Source organism: Schistocerca piceifrons, chromosome 8, assembly GCF_021461385.2.
Source record: "Schistocerca piceifrons isolate TAMUIC-IGC-003096 chromosome 8, iqSchPice1.1, whole genome shotgun sequence".
Taxonomy (NCBI): Eukaryota; Metazoa; Arthropoda; class Insecta; order Orthoptera; family Acrididae; genus Schistocerca; species Schistocerca piceifrons.
The window spans coordinates 243,558,044-243,577,410 of NC_060145.1; the positions used below are offsets into that span (position 1 = coordinate 243,558,044).

General features: G+C 40.7%; 1 protein-coding gene across 1 annotated transcript in view; it reads right to left on the minus strand.

Moving 5' to 3' along the window:
* The window catches only part of LOC124711533 (flexible cuticle protein 12-like), a 29,282-nt gene extending 19,040 nt beyond the window's left edge, over positions 1–10,242 (minus strand). The window contains exon 1 of the mRNA XM_047241662.1: positions 10,218–10,242. Within this exon, the coding sequence (XP_047097618.1) occupies positions 10,218–10,232 (15 nt within the window). The 5' untranslated portion in view covers positions 10,233–10,242. The remainder of the gene's footprint in view (positions 1–10,217) is intronic.
* Between the last annotated feature and the right edge of the window lie 9,125 nt (positions 10,243–19,367).

Sequence of the window (19,367 nt, forward strand, 5' to 3'; positions counted from 1 at the left end):
ATATTGTCATTTTTTAAAATTTCTTTTATATGATTACTTTTCTGGTTTATGCCGGTAGGAAATGTAATCCTACACCGGAATGGTCGTCCGTAAATTTAAATGAGTCATTTATACTTGGAACGAGACATTACGTGAGTATATAAGGCAATAATGAGGATTATTATGGCAAATCAGCAAGTAATATTAAGTTGGTGCATAAGTTCGTAGCGTTTTTCCTCAGGTTTAATAAAAAAACACATAACAGTGACTTTAATAATTAATAATATATTCTCCTTACTTACAACAGTCTGCCAACTCTGTGGTAACTTTTCAATTCTGCAACTGTAGAAACCAAGTGTCCTTGTGGCTAAGAACTCGTCGAGCAATGTTCGGAGCGTGTTTGGTAGAGAGCGTGTTTGATAGAGAGCAGGAAAGATGAAAATCTGAGGGCGCTAGACCAGGTGAATAAGGTGGACGTGGAATGACTTTCCTAGACAACTCCTATATAGTGTTTTTGACAATCCAACAGAATGTGGGCGAGCGCTATCATGGAATAGCATCACTTCACGCAGTCTGCCTGATCGTTATTCTTGGAATGCATCTACAAGACGTCACAGTTGTTCGCTGTAAATGTCAACAGTGGTGGGTATACAGGGTGTTACAAAAAGGTACGGCCAAACTTTCAGGCAACATTCCTCACACACAAGTAAAGAAAAGATGTTATGTGGACATGTGTCCGGAATCGCTTAATTTCCATGTTGGAGATCATTTTAGTTTCGTCAGTATGTACTGTACTTCCTCGATTCACCGCCAGTTGGCCCAATTGAACGAAGGTAATGTTGACTTCGGTGCTTGTGTTGACATGCGACTCATTGCTCTACAGTACTAGCATGAAACACATCAGTACGTAGCATCAACAGGTTAGTGTTCATCACGAACGTGGTTTTGCAGTCAGTGCAATGTTTACAAATGCGGAGTTGGCAGATGCCCATTTGATGTATGGATTAGCACGGGGCAATAGCCTTGGTGCGGTACGTTTGTATCGGGACAGATTTCCAGAACGAAGGTGTCCCGACAGGAAGACGTTCGAAGCAATTGATTGGCGTCTTAGGGAGCACGGAACATTCCAGCCTATGACTCGCGACTGGGGAAGACCTAGAACGACGAGGACACCTGCAATGGACGAGGCAATTCTTCGTGCAGTTGACGATAACCCTAATGTCAGCGTCAGAGAAGTTGCTGCTGTACAAGGTAACGTTGACCACGTCACTGTATGGAGAATGCTACGGGAGAAACAGTTGTTTCCGTACCATGTACAGCGTGTGCAGGCACTATCAGCAGCTGATTGGCCTCCACGGGTACACTTCTGCGAATGGTTCATCCAACAATGTGTCAATCCTCATTTCAGTGCAAATGTTCTCTTTACGGATGAGGCTTCATTCCAACGTGATCAAATTGTAAATTTTCACAATCAACATGTGTGGGCTGACGAGAATCCGCATCCACCTACGCTCAATGGAGCACGTTATCATGATTTCATACGGGATACTCTACCTGTGCTGCTAGAACATGTGCCTTTACAAGTACGACGCAACATGTGGTTCATGAACGATGGAGCTCCTGCACATTTCAGTCGAAGTGTTCGTATGCTTCTCAACAACATATTCGGTGACCTATGGATTGGTAGAGGCGGACCAATTCCATGGCCTCCACGCTCTCCTGACCTCAACCCTCTTGACTTTCATTTATGGGGGCATTTGAAAGCTCTTGTCTACGCAACCCCGGTACCAAATGTAGAGACTCTTTGTGCTCGTATCGTGGACGGCTGTGATACAATACGCCATTCTCCAGGGCTGCATCAGCGCATCAGGAATTCCATGCGGCGGAGGGTGGATGCATGTACCCTCGCTAACAGAGGACATTTTGAACATTTCCTGTAACAAAGTGTTTGAAGTCACGCTGGTACGTTCTGCTGCTGTGGTTTCCATTCCATGATTAATGTGATTGAAGAGAAGTAATAAAATGAGCTCTAACATGAAAAGTAAGCGTTTCCGGACACATGTCCACATAACATTTTCTTTCTTTGTGTGTGAGGAATGTTTCCTGAAAGTTTGGCAGTACCTTTTTGTAACACCCTGTATATCGGGAAAGCAATTCTTAATACACCACACTGTCGCTGTTCCAGTACCGCTGTATCTTTTGTGGATGGGCATGAGTTGCTGTTTTATTGGGTCTCAATCATTCCTTTCTTCTCCTTATGGTCGCATGAAGGCGCCAGTTCTCGTCATCAGTAACGGTACGGGTAGGAATGGTCGGTGTTGTTGACGAGCCAACTGATGACGAGCAAGCAGAGGTGAACATATGGCCTCACACTGGCTTTTGTCATTTTGGCTTAGAGCCTGCGATATCCTTACACACTATTTGTGAACCTTTACTACTGCACGAAAATATCGCACGATTCTGGAATGATCGCAATTAAACACATTTGGGGAGTTCTAGAATATACTGACGTGTATCATTGTAGATTAATGCGTTCAAACGATCTTCATCAAACCCGAAGCTCTTCTTGGACATGGAAACCCCTAATGTCAAAACGATCCTCCGTAAAACGAGTAAAGTATTTTCTTGCCGAGCTCTGGTCAGTGGCATTATCCTCATACACGGGGAATAGTTCCTTGCTCCCTCCGCTGCTGTCACCCCTCTATTGGTCTCAAAAAGGAGAATATATCGGAAATGTTCTACTTAGCACTTTATTTTATAGCGGCCAATGCTCCATTCACTATCTCCAAACGACAAAATTAATGTAAGTAAAAAAATGACAATCTCTGAACAAACCCATAGTGACCGGAATACCGACATGCAAACAAAAACGCCACGACCTTATGCATCACCCCAATATACAAATTTATTTATTTCTTAACTGGGAGATAAATTATTCTCCATTGCAAGTATCATGGCAATGAAACGTTCACATATCATTGAATCGTTGATGCAAATTCAACGCACTAATCTATAATCTTCAGCTCTTTTCCATCTGATACTTTTTTTATTGGAAGTAAAGCATTTTATTACTACCTATTAGCTAATTCCGTCTTCCTGAGCGTTACAAGTTGTACCATGCTGAATATCATATCCAGGTTACAGAATTTCATGATACACACAGCAATGTGAAAATAAAAACGCGTGGAAGTTCAAAATGTTTAAATGTGTATGAAATCTTATGGGACTTAACTGCTAAGGTCATCAGTCCCTAAGCTTACACACCATTTAACCTAAATTATCCTAAGGACAAACACACACACCCATGTCCGAGGAAGGACTCGAACCTCCGCCGGGACCAGCCGGACAGTCCATGACTGCAGCGCCTTAAACCGCTCGGCTAATCCCACGCGGCAAACGCGTGAAAGATTCCTTAATAAAAATTCAGCAGTGTCATGGTAGACAAGGGCACAACTAACACAGACGTGAATTTCTAGGTGTAGAATGAAATAAGTGCATTTTATCACAGTGTCAGCATGGAAACTGTATAGGTCTCACCTCGGGGCCCATTGTCTCCCTACGTGCGTATGTTTAAGTGTGAGATGTGAAAATTATTCTGTCCTCAGATTATTTTACATGCAAGTGGAACATTTCTGGAGATGTTTTCTTTATCAAAACTTTGCCTACGAAGTCACCTCTACAACTTCTACAAGCCTGTAGTAGAATTGTGAAATACTCTGTACATGAAATTTTATACATATGTTGGTTATGCCGTACTGCTCAGTGGAAAATTCTCACTTCTTCACAATTCCAGTACCGCTCCCGAGTGAGCTCGTGGATGAGACACTAAATTCGTATTGACAGACAGGGTTCAATTTTCTTCTGGTCTTGTTAACGTACATTTTCCTTGGTCACCAAGAATCGTCCTTCCAATTTCATTTTTCTTCCTTGTATTTACCGAGATTTTCTCAGCCTTTATTTACTCGTCTGCGAGGGGAAGCTGAGCCGAAACCTCGTTTGAAGCCATTGGAGATCTTGCGTCTGGTACTGCATGTTAATTGAAAGCGTTAGGTCTCGAACATGAAGGCGATGAACCTCTTCCGCTCTCGTAGCCGGCAAACAATTTGTCCAAAGGGAAAGCAGATATGGGGTTATTCGATATACAAGAAGAAAACAAAAGAACCTGTGGTTACTCATCATACGAGAGTTTTAATGCATTTCGCCATATCGCTACAAGAGCCATGCGCCAAGTGATAGATATCTCTAAGAAAACCACATTTAGGAACTGGCTTTCTGTGATCATCCTGTCACATCAGAAGTAGTCTTCTGACAGCAATCAACACTCGATTCCATTACTCCCTCAACTATAGCTATTCATGGATGTGCTGGTAGGGACAATCGGTCTCGTGTCAGCAAGTGTGGCGACAGGTGACTCTCTGTTCGAGTTCTTGCAAACCAATTTTACTCTTTGTTCCCACTCCTCCCGACGACAGAATTACAGAAAACATTTGAAGAAAAATCTACAAGCTCGAGTTACGAAAAGCGACATTGATTATCAAAAATGTGATACCCCAAACCTCGTCAAACTTCTGTCCAGTGACACATTAGTCAGTGAATGAGACCTCAATCGATCGACATGTAAATGGCGTGTAGGATGATAAATCCAAAAAGTGTAGTGATGTAGATGAGAACATTTCAGTGGGTGTAGAAGCTATCTGAAACTGAAGAATGCCCGATGACATTAGCAATCTGTGAAAAATTAACTGATGTAGAGTAACGTAGATCACTAAGCTTCCCTTGGATCAGTTGTGCGATGTATGACGTAACATGTTACTACGATACGTGGTCGAAATATAGCTGAATGCTGACCATTTACAGATGAATTTATACACTAATAGCAACACTTAACTTAGATACATATTGATACTCAACATCACAAGAAAGCAGGATTATGCAATACTTGATATGGGAAATAAAAATTTATCGAATGAAATTAAATTTATAATAAAAACATAAAACAAGAGAAGTAAGAATAGCATTATAATTCACCGAGAAGTTAAACAAGTTTTGCCGTCTTTCCACAACTTTATTCAGTTTACTTTTAAACGACATGATACAAAGTGGAAAGAGAAAACGTAAAATAAAAAAGGAATAAAACTAGATGAGGACCATTACATAAAAAAAGTAATCTACCAGCTGTCTATAATTAAAGAAGTCCAGCATGGGCTGTAATTATCGTATGCCGGCGAAACATGGTAGATATCCTAATATGCTGATGCGCAACCGATTTACCCTGGAAAAAAATAGTTCCAATTTTGGGCACCAGGTAGAAATCTGGCGCTGTGAATAAATGAAAGACAAATAGAAATGTTTCCAAACGTAATGAATTAGGAACGGGTCGTGGGCAGAGGAGGTCAAACAAGTGAGAATGTCATAATATTGATTTTGCTGTTAATCGCCGCCTACACAGGTTGTTCAGTATGAGCACCGGAGTCGACGACGAGATTCTACACCCGTAAAACGACATGATCAGCAGTTTTTTGGAGCACTTCTCTGAACAGCATTTTCCTGTATATTATTCTTCAGATGATGTAGGTACGGAACTTGTCCCAGGTAAACGCATTCTCCTAGATATCCTCAGAGTTAAAAGTCACATGGATTCAGATCAGGTGATTCTTGCAGGTCATACATCGGGAAGACCTCTGGAGATAACACGTTCGTGGGCGAACTATATACGGTGTTGTCCTATCTTTTACGAGAAGAGTGGTTTCCACACAGTTGCGCAGTTCCAGAGCAGGGATCACACCCTGTGCAAGAAAGTCTCGATAACGTGCATACGTCACGTTACATCTAACAGGCCTTCGCTTCGAATACCCGAGCGCGCTTCCCAGACAGACCCAGATTTCCATGTGTCGCCGTGTTGTCTACAGTCTATACCCGTACACGTACTGTGAATCCTGTGAGGGGAGAGACGTGTGATTAAAGCTGCGGCCTTATTTTTGGGCATGAAATACCATATTATAGTACCTGTGTTGTTTCTATGTAGACATACTGTGCAACGTCCATCAGACACGCATGCATGCATGCATGTCTGAAGGACATTGCAGAGTCCATCGAAGCAACACAGACCCTGAAATATGGTAGAAGTGTTCACAACAACACTGGACACAAGAGTAGTCAGACTTTCCGGTTCTCCGAACGTTGCTAGAAGGCACCCGTCATCGTCATATGGGACCAGCAACTCACTCCTTCGCAAGTCGCCCTTACTGTCGCGACCTATATCGATACAGGGAATTCGTGACCGTTGCTCTAGTTGTTACATTCTCCAGGTCTCACACCCATTGGAGATATCTGGTCGCAGGTTGGTCAGGGGCTGCAGACAAGCTAGGCACGAAGCCAGTCTTCATGTGCTACGGTTGAGTGGAAGCAGCAAGTCTGTCATCTCATCTGATTTCGACTCGAGTTCCTTCCAGTTCAGATCCTTTACTGCTGGAGGTAATAACTATCTGTGCTACGTTTTTGATCCTGTATATCTACAAATCACCTAGAACTTTAATAATGTATTCCCCCTAGTGCACTGTACACACACACAATAAGTAATATTTCGACATTTGCCATCGTTCCTTGTTCTTCAGACAGCTAGTTGTGTAGCTATTTTCCACTTATGATAATGACACTGATAATAATAACTGCTTGTTGGCTGTTAGCCCTGCATCGAGGGTGTCCCTAGTAGGCACTTATGGGAATGAATTCCAGAAATGTATAGTACTCAAACAGTCAAACACATGTCGAACAAAAGGTAGATAAGGGAAGGAAAACCCCGACAGGTAACGCTTGATGATCGGCAACTTCAAGGGCGGAGGAATGTAACAGATTCAAAGGCGAAGACGCCATATCCATTACAGTCAGTAGTCAGAAACATCTGTTTCCTTATGCTAAGGTCAGCCCATGTTTCACCTAGTAAAAGGTAAAAAGTACATACCGATTAAAAAAAACATTGTTAGAAAAATATCTACGAAAATGCACGCTGCATAGGACCGGCAGAGCACACTGGACCTGCCACTCACTGGCACAACATACGAGCCATCGGTGTTGGGCAGGCATTGAGAGCAGCCTCCCGTCAGTCACAGACAAGACTACGTACGCACCGTTTGCAGCTCGTACTATCTATAGTACTAGCGCTGTAGCTAGATCACAAATCAAAATGCCAGTGCACATGAAACTGATCGGACATACACTGTCTAATCACAAATGCCGCGACATCCCTATTTATAGCGTATTTGTCCACTAGATATGCCTAGAGAGGAATCCGCCGTCATAAAATGAGGGAGTGGGAGTGGAGTACTGTCTTGTCTGTATAGGAACAGTAACCAGAATACGTCGTACGGGAGACCTCAGTTACTTCGAACTTGGGCTCTTCATTGTATGTCACGCCTGTAAAGCTGGACAAGGTGTTGCTGACGTCGAGAATTGCAGAGTTGGTTGTAAAAAATCACATAAAGTCAGTGGAAAGGCTCACCCCTGAGTTCCAAAACGCTACGAGCAGTCCATCTGGCACAATGCTTCCGCACAGGGATTTAAAAAAGTGGAGTAGAGTGCTCGAGCAGATTTTCAAACGGCCCCGGAAATCTGTAGTCAGTGCTATGTGAACGTGAGGTGGTGCGAAGAACGACGCCACTGGATAGTGAATGAGTGGAAACAAGTGATCTGGAGAGATGAATCACGCTACATCCTGCGGCAGTCCGATGGAAGCATTTGTATTTTGCGAATGTATGGTGAATGTTACCTGCCATTATGTGTACTGCTAACAGCGAAGTACAGACGAGTTTGGGTAACCCGATGGAGGCTTTCTAGTCTTTAGGGTGTGGTTTCCTAGTTGCGCTTTGACAACGCTAAGTGCTGAAGAATATGAACACTTCTTACAGTATTGTGTATCGCCTGCACGAGAGAAATAGTTCGAAGACAATGATTATTTTTGTCGGTATCACAATGCTTCCTGCCAAAAAGTAGTATCTGTGTGCCAAAGGTCGTGCACAGTAATGTTCCTCAAATGGACTGGTCTGCAAGAGTCCCGACCTGAGCGAGTTATGACTTCGATTTCACTCGAAATAGCATCGTCCACCATCTTTACCTTCTCTGGTTTCGACACTTCGGGAATTATGGCCTGACATACTTCCACAGACACTGAAAGACACCGTTAAAAGTGTCCCCATCGGAGTTGAAGCCGTCTTGAAGGCGAAAGGCTCACACACAATATTAATTTCTACTAATAGGTGTCCGAACACTTTCGATCAGACTGTGTATGAACTCATTAATTATTCGCCGCTCCTATTCAGAGACCGAGTCATATGAAACATATTCTAGAGCAGAGCTATATGTACAGGCCAGAAAAACCAGTTATCCGCAATACAAAGATTTGTTTCAGCACCGGAGAGCTTTACTACATAGGGTCATTTTTGAAGTTGCATGACATTGCTTTCATTCGACCTTTGAAACTACTTACGTGGCCAATTACGGAGGCACGTACAATTTGACGTTAACACCGAGCCACTGTACTTCTTGACGCTTTTCATTGTAAAAAAAATTGTTCCCGGAGGTGAAAAAAGTGACAAGTGGCACCAAAAATTCTAGGCTCTGCAGAAGTTAGAATCCTGAGGATTGGCAGTCTGACATTAACCCACCTGGCCACTGAGCATTCATTGAAATCAACGGAACTAACAGTGGTTGCATATTAGTGACATAGTTTTGTAGCGAATGGTCTGGTACCAATAATAACTATTTTTCATAAACATCGTTAAGTGCAACCCATAATCTGCAGATAACCTAAATTCAGGACATGAATAAATATAGGTATATGTCAGACGACGTAAAAGCCATGTAGGAATTTATATATGTCTACGTTGTCCCAGTATAAATTTCAAGAGGGGAATTTTCTCAAAACAAACTGTGAAGAGTCTACAAGAACAAACTCTGCTCCTTTCACTGTAATGGCGACTGCAGATCACACTTGTGCAGAACACCTGCAGAACAGTACGGGGGTTCTCGGTTAACACTCAGGATACTGATAACGTGTTGCTCAAACTGACCTTATGAAAGCCGTATCGTGAAATAGGAGAAATCCATTAAATAATAAGAATAGTAATAGTATGAATGAAATTACACATTCCATAAAAAAATTTCTGGATTGAAAGTAGTTGTCTGTTACTAAATAAGCCACCAAAGGTTTTGAAAGTAGTATAGCCCATGAATGTCTACGCTAAATTAAATTCTGATCAATTGTTTAAAACGAGTTTCTAATGGGAATATATTGTTCACACTATGATGAGATGACAGAATATGATCCAGCGTGAATACAGGATATTACCCTCACTACAAATTTCTTGCAACGAAATGTAGGTTACTACACAATACAGTTCCACAAGACAGCAGTGGCAGTAAAAACAGCAGGATGCCAGTTTCTGTCTACAACTTGTAATGACACAAAATACAAAAATGAGTAAATGGAGTAGTTTGTCTCCAAGACTTGAGAAAGCACAAAATAAGTGACTTAACAGAATCATTTCGCCATTTCTCAAAAGTGTTTACTTAATTATTTATTTATTTTTCACAAAAGTAAATTCTCCTCAATGTCTAGGCATAAAATATTGTCGGTACTGTGAGAATTAAGGCTGCTGTTGTTATTAACAGAGACAGAATTTTCGTGATACCAGTTTGATTACACTTGTTATTTACAATTTCATATGTTGATTCCGTATATTGACATACATCTGCTAAAAGTCCTAGTACTGCTTGTTGTGTATTAATGCGTCTTTTACTTACATGATGAACATTAGACTGAACCCTCTAGATTTCATTAATGGATCTCTCTACTCAGAAAGTTGTCCGCTTATTATATTTATGACCTACGTATGAAACCTATTTTATTCTTTTCATTAACTATAGCGGGAATTATTTGACAGTTACATAATGAAGCTGACGCAGAGTTTCTAGCAATATTCTGCTATTCGCTCAGTAAAATTTCTTCGACAAGTCACAAAAAATTTAAAAAGAAGTTAATAAAAACCAACTTGCCCTGCTATGATAACTTTTACTTGTAAAAATTTGCTAATGGAGTATGTAAATTGTGTTACAGGTCTACCAGTCCAATGAAACGCCAAATGGCAGGCCTGTGTTCAGGCCTTTATGACACCAACAGTAGCGGACAGGTTTTATTAGTAACAATTATTACACTAGGACCAGAATACATCCCGGTGCCTCACCTTGATGACGGCCATTTCTGCTGTAGGTGCCTGAAGAACTAGTGCCCTCCGACGCGCACGCCGTAATATATAAGGTCCTTGGAGGGCATCGTCCCCCACTCACCGGTAGGCCGCAAAAGGCCGCGCTAGTCATCTCCATGAGCTGTGCCCGAAACTTGTTTGAAATTGCTCAAGGTAATGCCCCATTATTAGTCGGCTGTTCACTTTTTTACAGTCCTACTGCCAGGGATCAGATAATCCTGCCACGCGTCAGATGCAAGGATAATTAAAGTATTCTGCCTTCAAACGTTAAATCGAAGAGCTAAAGTATCACGACAATGGAGGTGGAAAATAGCAACAACGAATATTTCTGCTTAAGTAACAGCAAGCACGGTAATTTGCAAAACATAATGCGAGCATACAATCTCTATCACTGCTGTGTACCGTCTGCCAATTTATGGTTCCAGGAATGAACAACCAGGCATCTGAATTTCGCACCTGAGCAATCGTCCTGTCCTGCCGGTGCTTGTAGTAAGAGAAATCCATTAATATTGTGGAAAGATTCCTACGTTTTATAAAATTAAGAACATGCACTGCTACACGTTTTACTTATTTGTGATTCGGTACGAATAGACCTTTTGGTAAACTGAACTTGTTTTTACTTCTCTGTAGTAATCTGATACAACGGTTTTTGTAAGCCTTTGACTTTAACTGGTGATCTTGGAGCACCAGTACACATGCAAGTTTTAAGATAGTAAAACTAATTCAAAATTAGGGGTAGGCACAAAATTATAATTACAAAATTATTAATAATGGCTTGCAAACAACTGTGAATATTCCGCAGTTGTTCAGCAGTTCTTCACCGACGAACGTGGGGAAATCCTTTTAAGAAATGAACGGCAATATTAAGAATCACCGATACCTGCACAGATTGTCGTCTTCCATATACAAAGACGACAAGCACAGCAGATAAACCCTCGAAAATCGAATATCGACAAAGATAATAACGAATTCTACAATTATTTCACACCTCTGTCGTTGGTGGGAGGCCACGCTGCGGTCGAAAGAGGCGCCGTTTGCGGATGATGACGAAGGCCGCCGCGCCTGTCCTGCTCCCCGCTCTGCTGTGTCCGTAGGTTTGCTTTACTCTGCCCTTCCCTCCCCCCCTCCCCCCATCCCCTTCCCAGCCACCCATCCCCGCGTCCCCGTTGATGGAACTATCCTGAGATCCATTTAGTTACGCTGTAGGCGTATGTCCCTGTATGGCAGCGTATAATTGCGACCTCAGTATGACCCACAAGACAAAAGAGCTTGCTGTAGACAACTACAAAATTCTGAAGCGGCTAAAATTTTCAAAGAAAACTTAAGGAAGTACCACCTTCTGTAATGATGGTCGGTCTCAGAGTGAAAAAATTATATTTCTACATAACGTCATTTGCTTTATTGGTTCAAACTTACATATTTAAGTTACCATCTAAAAATCAGAAATCCTTACTATTTTTTGTTAGCATTGTAATTGCAACGAATTCCTAGAATACCATCGACTCGTTCCGGATCCAGTCTCCTTCGTCTTTCCGAGATAAGGTTCCCTGCCACCCTGAAACTTCTTTCACTGTCTGGATTTGAGGCTGGTACACAAAACACTCTTTTCGCAAAAACGGCTAACTTGAGATTAAGACTTAGTTACGTTTCCACCACGCAAGCGAGTCACGTCATCATCATCATCCATTTGCATTAAATACAGCACAACCTCATCGGCAGATTCAGCATCGAGTGGCACACAGCCCAGTCACTTCAAAAATTATCACTTCATTACTGTGAACCATAAGCGCGGAATAAGCGGGGTGACATCTTAGGGCTGGGTAAATGAAAGAATTTTAACACACATATTTAAAATAGCTTCAGGATATAAGAGTACTACATTAGCCTATGACCCACAAGGAAGAAGAGAGAGTGAATCTGATAAATTTTAGAAGAGTCTGTAAAGTGTCATTGATTCCTCAATAAGAAAGACTATTGTCACACGAGGAGATATAAATTCTAGAACAGGAAAACAGCCCTGTAAAGACCTAATCGGAATAAACGGAGAATCTGCAGTTAATCAGAATGGAAAAACTTCTAGAAACTTTGTAAATTTAAATTCACCACGAACAGAAAATAAATTTTACTAGAGCAGACGGATTCACGAGTTTACCTGGATATTCGGGAGATGTTTAACAATAACATCATTTAATAACAAATGGAAAAAAATGTTGTGTAAAAATCGGCGATCGGAATAAAAGGAGAATGAGGAAGTAGAAGAAATGAAGCTATGTCTTGCGGAAATTGAGAAAAAAGATTTTAAGAAATTTCAAGAGACCTTACTAAGCTGGAAAATCCCAAGACCTCAAGAAACTGACAATCTGAATAGAGAACTTTGCAAATACCTACCGTAAGAAGCTAGCACAGGCTCTATATTTTGTAAATCAGTGCTCACAGCAAAGAAAATTACTGATGTAATAGAAGAAACCAACAGTAATTCTTATTTTCAGAAGAGCATCAATAACAATGGAAATTAGAGGATTAAGTCGCTTAAATACGTAATACAAAATACTTGTGTCAATAGCAGTAAAGAGAATGAGAAACATGGTAAGTATCACATTATTCGGAGAATAAACTGGTGTTAGGAAAGGAAGGCCTGCTAAAACTATATTTTCTCATTAAAATAAAACACATAAAAAAGAAGAGTAAATAATTTAAAATCTTTGCAGACTATGTTAAAGCCTTTTGCAGTGTGCCCAGAGGAAAACTTTGGAGTGTTATGGAAAAAGAGAGGTTCACAGCCAGCTGCCTAACACTACAATGGCGAGTATTACATCAATGCAAAGCAGCCACAGACTGCACACAGCACAGCCAGTGATTTTCATACAGAGGTGGCGTTACCAATAAAAAAACCTAAACAGCCTACTTACATAAAGAAAACATAAACAGCCTACTTACAACACCACTACATCTCATTGAAGCTATCCGAAATAGATCAAAGATCAATTTATAGCTAGAATCTGCAAATAGGTCCCAAGGAAATATTAATAAAGAATTCAGACCAGGGTGCATTCCATCGGTACTTTTTAATTTACATGTTGACGATATTGTGAGGGAATGGTATCAACGCATTATGAAATCTGATATAGAGGACAGCCGGCCGGAGTGGCCGAGCGTTTCTAGGCCCAACAGTCTGGAATCGCGCGACCGCTACGGTCGCAGGTTCGAATCCTGCCTCGGGTATGGATGTGTGTGATGTCCTTAGGTTAGTTAGGTTTAAGTAGTCCTACGTTCTAGGGGACTTATGACCTCAGAAGTTACGTCCCATAGTGCTCAGAGCCATATAGAGGACAGATTCAAGGAAAGAAATTGTTGAAAACGCTTTATGTTTGCTGATAACATGATTTCAGTTGCCGACAACAAAGAGCATTATATGAACTACACGTAGTGGCAAAGCAACAAGTATTTCGACAAGTAAAATCAAGTAGGTGGTGTTCCAGGGCTCTCAACCTTTAAAATGTATATTCATAATGGGAAACAAAGCTATTGAACAAGTTAATATCTTCAGATTCTTGGGATGCGACATATCATGTCTCGACGAAATGAATACATAAAAATAGGATTGAGAGGTTCAATGTGATGCGTGGTATCCCAAAAGACTGTAAGGGGCAATTAAAAATGCAACAATGCTAAAGTTTTATTAAGTGGACGACAATGAAGTGAAAAACTATACTTTGAACTCCACAATATGTAGCGTATTCTAGGCTGCCAAGATGAGATATTTGACAACAGACTATGGCGTAACAAGATTGATTAAAAAATAGGACAATGACAAATAATGAAGGAATTTTATGTTTAAATAAAGGTTAAGGAAAGAACAAATCGAAATAATTGGCGATGAACGTATCCTGAAACAATTGCTGCAGTACATCGATAAACATTGGTAAACCAAAGAAAAGATGGACTGCTCAAGAAGTATCGTCTCATCAACTGGTCTAATGCTTGAGGGAGATGATGAAGAAGATAAAAAACAGAACAGCATATTACTGCATGGTTATCTGTAACTGAAACTTTGTCATTAATTTGACTCACAGGAATTAATGTCACGTCTCTATCAGCAACGGACGTTATTTTCAGTGTTCGGAAGGGTGGATACAGAAATGTAGCTCTTCTGTGCAACGTCTGACATCCTACTTTCTCCTAAAGGCTGGTATTCACTATGGTGTTGACCACCCTTAGCCTTGATGACAGCTTCCACTCTCACAGGCATACTTTCAATCAGATGCTGGAAGGTTTCATGGGGAATGGTAGCCCATTCTTCACGGAGTGTTGCACTGAGGAGAGGTATCTAGGTCGGTAGGTGAGGCCTGGCACAAAGGTGTTGTACAAGATTCAGTTCAGGACTCTGCGCAGGACAGTCCATTACAGGGATGTTACTTAGCGTGACCACTCCGCCACAGGTCGTGCACTATGAACAGTTGCTCGATCGTGTTGGAAGACTCAGTCGGCATACCCGAATTGCTCTTCAACAGTGGGAAGCAACAAGATGCTTAAAACATCAATGTAGCCCTGTGCTGTGATAGTGCCACGCAAATCAACAAGGGGTGGAAGCCCCCTCCATGAAAAACACGACCACACTATAACAACACTGCCTCCGAATTTTACCGTTGGCACTACACACACTGGCAGATGAAGTTCACCGGGCATTCGCCATACCATACCCTGCCATCGGATCGCCACATCGTGTTGTAAGTAGGCTGTTTAGGTTTCTATATTTGTAACGCCACGTAGCGCTTTGTATGAAAATCACTGTCTGTGCTGTGTGCAGTCTGTGGCTGGTTTGCATTTTTTGAATATTTACTATTGTAGTGTTGCGCTGTTGGATGTGAACAGCGCGTATCGTTGCGCAGTTGGAGGTGAGCCGCCAGCAGTGGTGGATGTGGGGAGAGAGATGGCGGAGTTTTGAGAACGGATGATCTGGACGTGTGTCCATCAGTGACAGTAAATTTGTAAGACTGGATGTCATGAACTGATATATATATTACGACTTTTGAACACTATTATGGTAAATACATTGTTTGTTCTCTATCAAAATCTTTCATTTGCTAACTATGCCTATCAGTAGTTAATGCCTTCAGTAGTTAGAATCTTTTATTTAGCTGGCAGTATTGGCGCTCGCTGTATTGCAGTAGTTCGAGTAACGAAGATTTTTGTGAGGTAAGTGATTCATGAAAGGTATAGGTTATTGTTAGTCAGGGCGCATCTTTTGTAGGGATTATTGGAAGTCAGATTGCTTTTCGCTAAAAATATTGTGTGTCAGTTTAGTGATGATTAGAATAAGTAGAGAGAGAAATGTCTGAGTATGTTCGGTTTTGCTCAGCTGTCTGAAAATCAAAAAACGTAAGGGGTTTATCAGCACAGTAATTCACAAATTTTTCTAAGGGGGCGTTTCGTATGTCGACCCTTAGCCGAGGTTACCTCACTGGATTCTTCTGATTTTTTCTTGTAGTTTGTGTAATTAGTGTAGCTATTGTTTATTGCTAGCGCGTAATTATAGAGAGAATTTCCTTTGTAGTTGTAGCTTTTCATTGTTGTAAAACAGTTGTGGCATGCATGTAGATTTGCACCAATCATTTCGCAGCTGTGCTTGCAATTAACGAGATATTGTTTTCAACCCTATGTTAATGTGTTTTCTTGTTTTGCTCTTAAAGTTGTGCTTTCCTGTGTTGTCGTGTGAAATATTGTGACAATAATGGCGTGTGAAAAACGTAATACTAGGCTCCAAAGTAAACTGCGAAATGACGGTGAAGACGAAAGCAGTGTGTTAGCGCCACCGTGTAATGAATTAACTAATGTTTAAAGTAGTAATTTGGTAATTGTGCATAGGGAAATGGAGCGGGTTGCAAATAATGGTGTAGACAGTGAAACAATTAGTGAACAGGGAAGCATTATCGATCGATCGGCCGGCAACAGCTCGCCTCAGGAATCCGAAATGACAGGACACAATCTTGCAAATACTGTAGATTCAGGTTTTGCGTCCTCACCGTTTTCTCAAATAAGTCAAGACACAGTTTCTGATTTTCAAAATGCGAATATTGCCGGGTCAAAATGCACTGCCGAATAGCACTGAGGAACATGTTTCAGACACCAGTGCATTGTTATTACAGTTAATACAACAAATGGGACAAAGGCTACAAAAGTTAGACACAACGCTTGAACAAAATCAGAAACAAATGGGGCAAAAGCTTTAAAAGTTATACACAATGGAACAAAATCAGAGACAAACACAGCAACAGCTTCAAAAGTTAGACTCAATTGAACAAACGCTTGAACAAACACGCGAAGGTTTAACTGCTGAGTTACTTAAAATCGAATCGAAATGTCAAAAAGTCTGTAATGACGTAAAAACACAAATTTGTGCGTCATGAAAATGCTTTACAGAATCACGAAGCAGCCATAAAAGAACTGCAAACTATTGTTCATGAAAATCGTGACACCTTGCAAGCTAAAATTGACTCAGTTGCTTCTACCGATTCGGTTACGCAACTTGCAAAAATTCAGGAAAACTTAAAGGGCACAGCAGATTTGCTTTCAACACAAATGGACGCTATTAAACTTGGTTCAAAAAACCACAGTGAGGAAATCAGTTCATTATCGGAGAAAGCAGCCAAACTTTCGGATCAGTTCACTAAATTATCTACAAAGGTAGATGATGATCTGAATGACACAAGACCGGTAGCCTTCACTGACACAGAAGAGTATGAACAAATTAAAAAATTCAGACAAAATCAAAATCAAATCAATACACAGTACAAAAGAGAAATCCGGGAAGTACAAGATCAGTTGACACTCGCTCCCCAATACGGGAAGAGGGACATAGAAATACGGAACAGCCACAAAATAATAACACACGGTACTTTGGAAATTATGAAAGAAATTGGCAAGGTACACCGAATTTTGAGATGGAACCGCCGAAACGAAGTAACAATGACCGATATGCGACTCGCCGACATGATGATTTCATTACTACACGTAAATTCAAAACATTTAAGAATTCTGGCGACGACATTCATCCACAAGCGTGGCTTCATCAATTCTCTCATTGTTTTCCTCCGAACTGGTCATTGGAGCACAGATTAGAATTTATGTGTGGCTATTTAGAGAATGAACCAGCTGTAAGAATGCGATCGAGCATTCACGATTGTCACAGTGAAGGAGAATTTTAACATGCCTTCCTCTCAGCATATTGGTCTCTAGCTACAGAAGAACTAGTAAAACATAGCACCATAATGATGAAACATTTCGAACAATCTGAATTTTCCAGTCTTGTGAAATATTTTGAAGATATGTTGCACAAGAATCAGTACCTGTCAAACCCATACAGCCCCTCAGAACTCATCCGCATTTGCTTAATCAAATTGCCCGAACATTTACGACATATTATTTTGGCAGGACGTTGCAAGGACGACATTGAAGCTTTTCAGGGACTGTGACAAGAATTGGAAATTGACACTGACAATAGCGGAACGCGAAAACAGGAACACAACAATTACAGGTCAGATCCGTCACAGTTCCGCAATGACAGAAATAACTGGACACGACAAGGCTATTCTTACACCGAAAATAGTGACCAAAACAGACACCACCCATATGACAACCGTTGGCAGAGTAATAATAATTACTGGGAAAGATCACCTCTCCATGGTAATGACTATGACAGAGACAATCAGAGAAACAGACAATATGGGAAACAAAATAATTATTATCAAGGGAGACAGAATAACTTCAGAAGCAACGGTCCACCGCGCAGTTACGATTCCGGGAGAAATTCTTCACCACATGACCGACAAACAAGAAACTATGGAATCTACCGACATGACGACAGACGATGTAATCGTAACGACAGACTTGAATTTCATCAGAACTGGCGGGATTCAAACAGAGCAGGGCCCTCTTGACAATGTGAATTTGTAGAAGTTACTTCTACTAACCCAATAACGAAGCGCGCCAACAAAGAGACAGACAATGACTCGCACCACAGGCAGCCACGTGCGCCGGCTGGCTCAGAGAAAAACAACACAGACGCTAAGCTTGAGAAAAATCTTAGCATTCCTTACCAACGTATACCACATGATAACTGCGTTGAAGTTGAAACTGTGCGTACTAGGAAGAGTAACGATTACACCACATTTCACATGTAAAACCGTTTATTAAGGGGTAATCTGCTTTTTAACTTAGTCTTTGCTATAAATTTTTTCACTTCACGTTACTAGTAAGCTTTATCACACTTAGAAACTGTTAACATGCAGCAAAGTTTTAAAGTTAACTATCCATTCTAGAACCTAGGGTACTTATTTAGACAAGTAATTACAAATGCATTGTTATAGTGAACAGAGGACACAGTGTTATTGTGTGTGTACATTCTTGCTTGTTAGTTGCACGATTATGTAACGACTTTAAGGCTTACATACTTAGAACATATACTGATAATGAGATTTTAATGCAACATTTTGGTTTACTTGAAAAGATATTTTTTTATTTAAAGTACTTTCTGACAGCTACACGATTATATCATGATGCTACTAATGTGTGACACAATTTACATTGTTGCTTTTGTGCTGTATCTGTTTTATATCTGCACAGTTTTTCTGTATTATTCTGGAAAGTAAAACATGTTTTAGTAGTAACTTTAGTGGTATAGCTACAATGAGACAGCCTTTTCCGTGGCACAACAATACTTTACAGTATAGCACTTTCTTGGGCACGGTAATGTACGTAATAATTACGACATATATACGCATAGCATTTCACTTTTGTTTATTACGAGGTAAGTACATTGACTTCTGCAGAACTTTGCTTACAAAGGACGATAACTACGACACTTCGACAGAATTATCTTACAAAACGCACAGTTTAGCGCTAAAGCACACGTATTTAAGTGATCAATTGTGTACTTAAAATATCTATTTTTAAAGATTATTGAATTACAAAGATACAAAGGTTTTCCATGATATATTTCATTCCATTGCTGTAATCTGTAACACCTGAGGGTATAATTACATTAATCCTCAGGGGGGTACACGCCTACTTTGTGTACTAAGTGTGTAACGAGCGCTAGGAGCCCTAGCTAATATGGTATTTGCTTATACA